Below are 9,829 nucleotides of genomic sequence, written 5' to 3'. Positions count from 1 at the left end.
AAGTGTACCGAGACTGAGGCTAAGCTTAAATATACTTAATTTACTGATTTAATTTAAGGAACTTAATTTCATTTTGCAAATATAATTCTGTTTTTATTTTATCTTGTTATCTTTATCAATTTCAGTTCCAAATTGAAAAGTGATTGATATCCTAAGTACTAAATTGAGAAAAAAAAATTAAACATCAAAAAGAGAAAATAGATATAATCCTATTTCAAATTACCGTGAATAAAATAACCGTGTAAACTAGCTATCTTTGTTGTTTTTTTTTTCCTTACAGTTTCTTTGATAAAATAAATTTTCTTTCCATTTTTTTGTTATTCTTTCTTTCCTTTGTCGTCTTCAATGAAATAAAAGAGAGCAAAAATTTCCTTAAACCCTAACCCTTCTTCACCTAAAACCCTAAAAGCCATGAACAATGACAACGATCCAATAGCGATGGAAGCCCAATCTGAACCTTCCAAAAATGCCCAATCTCTTCAAACCCTGGCTTCAGGTCCTCTCTCGTCTTCGCTTTCTTCACTGGCTTCCTCTTCCCGAACCCTCCCTTCCAATCAAGGCTTTCATTTCTTTAACAACTTCGACGATTTCAGACTTCCCATCGATCGAATTGCCAAAACATCCGATTCTTTGCTCCAATTTATTGGTTCGTCGTCTAAAACCTGGGACCCTAACAATGCGATTCATTTCCCTAATAACATTGACCGTATAACCGATGATGAAACTTATCGTTGGCTCGTTGATATGAACGACGATATCCTGGAACAATTCGACGTTTCCGTGGACGAATTTCAAGTGAAAGAAGAGAAAACAGGTCGCTTTTTCGGGTCGGATCTGGACAATAACGGGTTTCAATTGGTTCAGGGGAAGAAAAAGAAGAAAGGGGATAGTGGGCTAATAAGTGACTCGGTTTGCGAGTCACTGAGTGGGAAGGAAGGTGGTTCTTCCAATTCTTGTTCTGGAGCCAAGGTGAAGAAAGGGGCATTGACAATGGTGACGACGGGGAAAGCGAAGTTTCCGTTTCATGTACCGACAATACGGAAGCCGCAAGAAGAGTACAATATTCTTGTGGACAATTCGAATCAGCCTTTTGAACATGTTTGGTTGCAAAGGAGTGAGGATGGTTTGCGTTTTGTTCATCCATTGGTGGGTTGTTTTATATACGTTTTCGCCTTTCTTTAATATTTCTGTTTTTGTTTGAGTAGCTTAGTGAGGGGCATTGGCAGTGGTGCGTTTTTTTCATTTTTGGTTGAATTGATGCTTTTATTATTATTTTGTTCCAACTTTGATAGATTTTGAGTTGTAATAGTTTTTTTTTTTAGAATTATTAAAATAATTCTTGAAGGTTTTCATAGCTCTGAAAAGATTCTCATAGAGACAAGAAAGATGAATAAGGAGAATATAACTGTCTTTTAAAGTTCTTCTGAAGTTAATGAACCTTGCATGGTTGGAATAGAAGAAAAAGAAAGAGTTTCAGTAAAATAGACCATTAAGGTGTTACTGTTATTTGGCTTGTTGGAAGGCATTCTTTTAATCAAGGCCATCTTTCTTATTTTCTTTATTGGTGCTAATGGTGATGTTACAAAAAGTAACTAGATGATGGAAAAGCTGCATTTGTTTTTAAGAACGTCTCTTAATGAATAAGAAAGATGAATAAGAATAATGTAACTGTCTTTTAAAGTTCTTCTGAAGTTAATGAACCTTGCATGGTTGGAATAGAAGAAAAAGAAAGAGTTTCAGTAAAATAGACCATTAAGGTGTTACTGTTATTTGGCTTGTTGGAAGGCATTCTTTTAATCAAGGCCATCTTTCTTATTTTCTTTATTGGTGCTAATGGTGATGTTACAAAAAGTAACTAGATGATGGAAAAGCTGCATTTGTTTTTAAGAACGTCTCTTAATGAATAAGAAAGATGAATAAGAATAATGTAACTGTCTTTTAAAATTCTTCTGAAGTTAATGAACCTTGCATGGTTGGAATAGAAGAAAAAGAAAGAGTTTCAGTAAAATAGACCATTAAGGTGTTCCTGTTATTTTGTTTGTTGGAAGGCATTCTTTTAATCAAGGTCATCTTTCTTATTTTCTTTATTGGTGCTAATGGTGATGTTACAAATAGTAACTAGATGATGGAAAAGCTGCATTTGTTTTTAAGAACATTATTATGTTCTTAAGAGCTCAATCATGCTACTGTGTTCAACAATAGTTTCTAAATAGTTGGCTGGTTTATATCCTGTAATTTTTTTTTTGCTTGCCAAAATAAGAGAAATTTTTTATTTTATTTTATTTTATTTTTTTGCACTTTTTTACAGGAGAAACTCTCTGTTATGGATTTTGTGGATAAAGATATAGCAAATCTTGAACCCATAAGACCCCCATCAATAGAATCTACCCCATTCAAGCTGGTGGAGGAAGTAAAAGATTTGAAGGAGTTAGCAGCTAAATTACGCAATGTGGATGAGTTTGCGGTAAGAATATGATTTCACTTGATATGACTTTAGGTGAGTCGTTCCTCTATAACTGCATTCTAAGGTATAGAATGAAGTATTCTTCCATAACTGCATGCTAAGATATAGAATGAAGTGTTTGCCTGGTGGCCTTGATTTGAAGAATGGTGTATACTGTATTTATCTCTGCTATCAGGGAAACCGGTTTGTCTGGACTTCATATGCATCAAACATAGGATTATTTTCTTTATTCTCGTAAGATGTTACCTCTTTGCTGGAGTCTAATTTCTATGTAATTATTCTCAGGTTGATTTAGAGCATAACCAATATCGATCTTTTCAAGGATTGACTTGCTTGATGCAAATTTCCACCAGAACCGAGGATTTTATTGTAGATACTTTGAAGCTTCGAATTCATATTGGCCCATATCTTAGAGAAGTATTCAAGGATCCCATGAAGAAAAAGGTTGGTCTCTTTGTTAGCTACACTTTTTATTGGCCTAGTGCATTGTTTGATATCCTTAATTCACATAGGTTATGCATGGATCAGACAAGGATATATTGTGGCTTCAACGGGACTTTGGCATATACTTGTGCAATCTCTTTGACACTGGACAGGTTTTACACTGTCATCCTGCTACTTCTATGAACATGAAGATTTATTTTGAGAATTTTCTGTTAATTTCTTGGGTTTGTCTGTATATTTTAAGAATTTAAGTCTGTTTGGCACCATTAACTATGAAAATCTTTGTTAGGGACAATTAACACCTGATGGTAAATTGGGGTATATGAAACTGGTATCTAAGACCATATATGACGATTCTGGTTTTGATGATTGAACTATCGTAACCAGATTGGTGGATGCTTATGAGGATGCTAATCTCATTGGAATGTAATGTATTGAAGTTTATACATGTTATAGCCTCGGAAATGTTACTGCCTACTGCAAATTCGTTAGAGCCTAATTACCATGCTCTTAAGTGTCATTTTCTTGATTAGAAATGCTTAGGCTTAGTTTTGAGTGCAATTAGAATGAACATGAATTTGACTGTTCTGAATTTGAGGTTACATTTTTTATTAGACTCCTACCATTACGATGACTTGTTCTCTTGCATGTTTCTCAGGCCTCAAAGGTCTTGAAATTGGAAAGAAATAGCTTAAAACATCTTCTGCAACACTACTGTGGAGTTACTGCCAACAAAGAGTAGGTTTTTATTTAAATTTGTTCGATCTTCTGCTTTTTACTTGCTTCATCTCTCCTCTTTGATAATGATTTGTTCTATCTTCATTAAGCTTGTTAGTCCTCTCTTTGCAGGTACCAGAATGCAGATTGGAGAGTGCGTCCTCTTCCTGATGAAATGCTCAGGTGACTTTTCTTTTGGAAGCTGTATCTTTTGTCTTCACTGTTTCACCCTCCAGTTGTCTGTCTGTCTCATTAATATGGGTTAAGTGCTGAATTTGTATTGTTTTTAAGGTTAATGATTGATGGCAATTGATTGCTTTGTCTAGTAAGAGAGAAAATAAAGCAATTGTCTTACCTACTAATTTTGAACGTCTAGTTTAGATGAAAAACTTTAGTTCATTTATAGGTTCACTTATTTAGTTGTCTCTATGAACAATTTTATTCAAAGTGTGACATCTTTATTCTTTCCTGTACCCAAAGGGGTACTTGTAGTCAAGACTTAACTCTATCCATCTAAAGAAAAGCAATCAAACCTGAATATGTAAATAGCATTTAGTTTAGACTTTCTCATCAATTTGAAGTAAATGCAATCTTTATGATTGTTCTTTTGATGCTAACATACTATTTTCTCTTTAAGCTTGAAGAAAGTTTTAAGGGTCTGTGATTTCAAATGTTTAAGAGGGAACTTTCTTTGTTGTCAGTCCACTGATTGTTTCTTTCCTATTATGACAGATATGCTAGAGAAGACACACATTATTTGTTGTATATTTATGATTTAATGAGAATCAAATTGCTATCAATGCCCAAGGAAGCCATACATTTTGATGCTCCTTTGGTAGAGGTATGATACTACATAATTCCTAGCATTTTCTACATTGGCCACGGTATTTTGTATTATAGGACTTTCCCAACTAGAAGAAAAGAAACTAAGAGGTTCCAGTAGTCCTAATATTAGTCACATTGGTTAATCTGACTCTTCTATTCTCTTGAAGTACCTGTGTCTGACACTTATCGGAACATGGATATGGGGATATGACTCTTGAAGGATCTTCAAATACATGGAAAAACTTGGGAAAAAGTTGAACATATTGTATAAGATACATATCCATATCTAAATACTTACACCTATCTAAGTAACATAGATCCTGTTCCTTTCTGTATTCTTCTGGCTTCTTGCATTCTAGTTTGTTCAAGCTTAGATGTAGAACCTAAAGCTGAGGCTAATTGAAATTTATGCGTTGATTAACTGTTCCATGTGAATATAATTTGAGTCTTTGGGTAATACCTCAGTTTCCTAGAGAAAAATGTTTACAATGCACATATTATTTTGTCAAGCTTTTTCAAAATTGGCTTTTTCACTCTTCGGAGTTCCGTTGTTCACCTTTTCAAATATATTTACATGGATGTACGAATTTTGTGGAGCTTTCTGCTAGTTGTTTTGAATGTTATCTTACGAGTAAATTTTGTGCTAACAGGTTTATAAGCGAAGTTCTGATGTATGTATGCAACTGTACGAGAAAGAGCTGCTGATGGAGAATTCATATCTCCATATATATGGGTTTGTTACTTGCTTAGATACACAATACATGGTTGCCTGAATTTTTAAATGTTGTGTAAATCAATGAATAAAAAACCGGATGGAGGTCTAACCTGTGTGACCTCCAGATCACTGGTTGAACTGGATTATTCAATTAAAATGTAAATTAAATGTTAAATATGTGATTTTGATATTAAGTAAGTTTTAAATGTAGTTATTTGTTAATAAAATATATGTATTTGTCTTAATGGTATGGTATTTAGTATATCACTAATTGGTTAAAAGTTCAAATGCCATCACTTACAAAAATAATTTTATTAAATAATGAAAGAAAAGTTAAAAGTTAGTTTTCTCCGGTTGGATTCATTGGTTCCCTGGTTTTTGGGTATGTACTGGACCACTAACTGGCAGGTCTGATTTCATTACTGATGTAAACTCAAACTAAATCTTTGCATTTGTTGTACTATTTGTTATAGGTTGCAGGGTGCTGGTTTCAATGCTGAGCAGCTAGCAATTGTTGCTGTAAGTTCTAGTTGTTTTCATATCTGATTGACCCTTTTACTTTTAAAATAACATATGATTGGTTGATAAACCACAAGAAATGTCCAATTTAAATTTTGGTACACATTTGATGTGCAGAATTAGATGGATAGATGGTATCCGTTACTTTGACTTATGTCTCACTTAAATGGCTTATAGGCGCTTTGTGAATGGCGAGACATTATTGCCCGTGCTGAGGATGAAAGTACCGGTTACGTCTTGCCAAACAAAGTGCTTCTTGAAATTGGTAGGAACTTTTCAAGTTTTTAATCAGTTTCCAGTATATTTCTTGCGCTTTCTGCTGCTTAACTGTATTGCTATATTTATGCACATATTTTTGGATAGTTGAAGTTTCGTTTAATAATCCAAAAGAAAACAGCTAGTGTCTAAAGTTGTCGTATTACTATTCTTTTTTTACTCAAGTTCTTATTTGTCTTACACTTCTACTGCTAAAAGCCAAGCAGATGCCTGTAACGGCTAGCAAGTTGCGCCGATTGTTGAAATCTAAACACCCATATGTGGAGCGAAATATTGGTACAGTTGTTAGCATCATCAGGCAATCTATGCAGAATTCTGTTGTGTTTGAAGCTGCTGCCCAACAACTTAGAATGGGGCACCTGCTAAATGTAAGACCTGTTGCACTGACTGGAATACAGAATCTGCATATGTAATATGTTTTGTTAATCTGTTCAATTTCTGTTATTGTCTCAAGTTTTCTTTTATTCCTTGAATGGATTATGATCATCTGTCTAGAAATAAAAGACAATGTTGAGAGTTCTACTAAGCTGTTCATATGACATAAATAACAAAGGCAGTCAAGTCAGCTCATAAGGTTAATTGTACAAACTGCCTATTAAAACTACAAGGTGAAGAGTATGCCAATTAAGTGGTTAATTATATGAAATCTGATAAAACCTTACTGCATAGGAATTAGAAATTAAAGTTTGTTGCTAGAAGAGATCGAAAACTGGTTATTTTACATTTATGTTGCTTAAACACTTTTTTTTGCTTGGAAGTACCCATGTTCAACACTTGTATCCGTCACATATTTGGGCATGAGTATGGGGATATAACCCTTTAGGGACTTTCCAAAATAGAAAAACTTGGATAAAATCAAATATACTCATGTTGGGCACATAACCATATCCAACACTCATGCTCGAGTGTTGAAAAGAATATTTAATATTATAATGGGAATGACCATAAGATTTCTATCCCACAGGCATCTGGAGAACATGTAGCAGTTAATGAGGGAGCGGAAGCCTTACCTCCTGAGACTCCTACAGACTCAAAAATTGCAATTGATACGACAGAAATCATAGATGGTGGCATGTGGGGGCCGGATAAGAGAACTGCACATCCTGCTTCTACTCAACATAGAGCTGAATTGTTAAAAATTGGAAGCAGTATTTCTGGACCGGACATGGTAAAAAACCAAACAAGATTGTCTTTTGAGCCAGACATCATGTTGATGTCCGCAAGAGAAAGAGAAAGTATTACCATCTCGGGGCTGAGTGGAGAAGCAAATGCGTGGCCAGTTATTTCACTTTCAGCAAAGATTGTAAGTTGTTGATACTTTCTTAGGTGCCTGGGGATCTGTCTTTTGATGAGTAGCTGCCAACTAAACTATTTGTTCCTGTAGGCTACTGGAGCAACCGTTCCAGTTCTAAAGAAACCAAGCCATGGCTTTGGATCACTTCTGGGGAATGCTGCCACAAAGAAGAAATCTGATGTTGATAAAATGGTGAGTCAAGTTATTTAGCTCCAATTTTGTCCACTGTAATATCTGAGGGAAGTTGATCTCCTTTTCTCTTTCACTCTTGGTACATGCTGGCTTTTGATTCTTTGTGACTCAAATTCGTAAAAACCCTCAGTTGCATTTCTGTCTCATGATAATTATTTGTAGTTTTAAGGCAAGCAATTCCTTATCCTTGCAAAACTTGTTTATGTTACATAGAAGGAAGAAGGCAAGTTGGAGCAGATCAGATCATCAGTGGATCTTTCATTTCACTCCTTTTCAGGTACCAAGGAGCAGCCAGAACCTGCAACAAAGGATACAACTAGATCACTGGAAGTTTCACGACCTGAAGAACCTCCTACCATAGAAACTACTGAATCGACATTGGAAAATATCATACTGTTGGAAGATAATTTGAACAAAAAGGAAACCAATAATGGTAACAGTAGCCCAGAAGATGAAACTATGTCCCTATCAGAATTATCTACAATCTTCCAACAATGCTTGCAGTCCATCAATGATCAAAACAGAAATGTGGTTAAAGTCGAGAAACCAAAAGAAGCCATTGATGTTCCACAAATGAAGGCATTTGATTATGAAGCAGCCATGAAAGAGGTTAAGTTTGGAGAAGAAATTGTAGGGGAAGAATCTGGAAATCAGTCCAACTCTGCAGGTAAGAAGAAAAGTTCAGCCATTGACAGACTGCAAATCGATGATGGGACTAAACAATTTCCTCAAGCTAGACGGCGAGCTGCATTTCCAGCATCTGGAAATCGAAATGCAACTTTCCGTTGAAGTTTCTCCCATGGTGAAAATATCAAAATCCATGTAAGAGAATTTAAGAAAAAATGCATCTTTTTCATCTTATTTTGAAAATGTAGAGATTAAAATCTTCTATCAATAGAATGAAAATTGAAAATTGAAATGCGGCAGACAACTATTTTTCTCTTCTTTTAAGTTCAATAATCTTTTTGCTATTTCTATAGTCGCTATAATATGTTTATTAATGTAAATAGAAATACGAAGTGAATTATTAAATAGATGTTAAAAAAATTAAAAACAAGAGCAAGTTGTGTTAATTATCTATTACTTTCGTGTTTATTGGATTTATGATTTGGTTTTTAAACTGTTGAACTTCTAAAAAGAAATACTATATTGTATTTAATATGTATTAAATAATTTGTTTTATAGCATTATAAAATAAATTTATCATTTATCTTTTGTATTTCAATAATTTTTAACAAAAATAAAAATTAAACGAAATATAATCTGGTTTGGATGCAAATTAGGAGCATGAACAGCCAGCAAAGCAAGAGTGATGATGGCGGCTTGAATGGGAATCTTTGTATTGATTGGAGAAAACAGTTTGGTCCAAGCTTCGACCGAGCTCTTCAATTCTTTCCCCCTCAACGACTGTGGTGTTTTGAGGAAGCGGTTAAGGAGTGGGATACTTCTTTGTTTGGGCATTTCTTAGGAAGGCAACCAAATTTCAGCTACGCTGGTAAACTCGCTTTGGGGAGGAAGTAAAGATGGTGGGTGATAGTGCTTTATTTGTGAGCTCTAAAGCTGGGAACTGTGGAACTTAAGAATGTAATGTCATGGTGCCACTAGTGGTGAAGTTAGTTGGAATACTGAGGGGGACAAGCTGATTGTTTATGCATGAAGTATCCCAGATTAGCCCTGTGGAATAGTATGGTTTTGGTTGGTTTGGTATCCTGGGAGAAGCAATTCTTAGTAATGATAAGGAGAAAAACAATGGCTGGTGCAGTTACAATTAAACTTTGGGAGGCAGCAGAGCATGTTACCAAGTCGTCATCCATTTTTCAAGACAATCACAAAACTCAAAGTTGAGTGATTGTTCCTAGAGGAAGCGTGGTGCAGGGCACCAAAGGCGACTTTTTCCCGGAAACAGCCTCAACTTTTTGCTGCTTCTAATTCTATAGGAGGCTTTTCTTTCAATTTCCCCAGAGTCCTAGGATCGTGGAATCTATCATAACACCATGCACCAACAATGTAATTTGGGTTTTTTCTTATTTAAGGCTTCAAAAATACAAAAAATTCAATTAAACCCCTATATTGAATTTGCTCCCAAACTAAATTCCTGCTGTTAACAAAAACAATCAATTAAGTTCTTCCCTTAATGATTTCCGTCATTGACCACGTTGACTATTAAAATAAATTTACGGGCCAATCATATAGTGACACATGACAACTTCTAGTATAATCTAATATTTTTCCGTAAAATATATTAAAAATAAAATAATCAGAAAAAATATTAAATATTTAAAAAGTATTAAAACTATTAAAATTGATATAAACTTATAAAAATTATTTAAAAAATCATAAAAAATTGAATTGATTCGGTTAGCCCGAAATAAATAACGGTACC

At 34.6% G+C, this 9,829-nt stretch overlaps 1 protein-coding gene across 3 annotated transcripts; it reads left to right on the top strand.

The window, feature by feature from the left end:
- Nucleotides 1–263: 263 nt before the first annotated feature.
- LOC107893143 (protein RRP6-like 2) lies at nt 264–9,507 on the top strand. Of its 3 annotated transcripts, XM_041085488.1 has the most exons (15): nt 274–1,146; nt 2,309–2,464; nt 2,750–2,908; nt 2,977–3,060; nt 3,567–3,646; nt 3,758–3,808; nt 4,358–4,466; nt 5,101–5,183; nt 5,639–5,684; nt 5,862–5,949; nt 6,159–6,328; nt 6,925–7,263; nt 7,345–7,446; nt 7,660–8,268; nt 8,730–9,507. In XM_041085488.1, the coding sequence occupies exons 1-14, from the start codon at nt 412–414 to the stop codon at nt 8,233–8,235; spliced, it is 2,778 nt and encodes a 925-aa protein (XP_040941422.1). In that variant the 5' UTR covers nt 274–411; the 3' UTR covers nt 8,236–8,268; nt 8,730–9,507. The 3 variants fall into 3 exon arrangements, with proteins under 3 accessions (XP_016673552.1, XP_016673553.1, XP_040941422.1); XM_016818063.2 differs by lacking the exon at nt 8,730–9,507 and having other exon boundaries at nt 264–1,146; nt 7,660–8,365; XM_016818064.2 differs by lacking the exon at nt 8,730–9,507 and having other exon boundaries at nt 273–1,146; nt 7,724–8,365.
- The last annotated feature ends 322 nt before the right edge of the window (nt 9,508–9,829 follow it).

This window comes from Gossypium hirsutum, chromosome A13 (assembly GCF_007990345.1).
Source record: "Gossypium hirsutum isolate 1008001.06 chromosome A13, Gossypium_hirsutum_v2.1, whole genome shotgun sequence".
Lineage (NCBI taxonomy): Eukaryota > Viridiplantae > Streptophyta > Magnoliopsida > Malvales > Malvaceae > Gossypium > Gossypium hirsutum.
Note: the sequence above shows the minus strand (reverse complement) of the source record. Positions and strands in the feature narration are given on the sequence as shown.

Excerpts from the sequence above, each read along its gene's own strand:
- LOC107893143 (XM_041085488.1), top strand. The coding sequence starts at position 412 with ATGAACAATGACAACGATCCAATAGCGATGGAAGCCCAATCTGAACCT. Across the intron at positions 5,950-6,158 it reads CAAAGTGCTTCTTGAAATTG|CCAAGCAGATGCCTGTAACG; the intron begins GTAGGAACTTTT and ends TACTGCTAAAAG. Across the intron at positions 7,447-7,659 it reads AATCTGATGTTGATAAAATG|AAGGAAGAAGGCAAGTTGGA; the intron begins GTGAGTCAAGTT and ends TATGTTACATAG.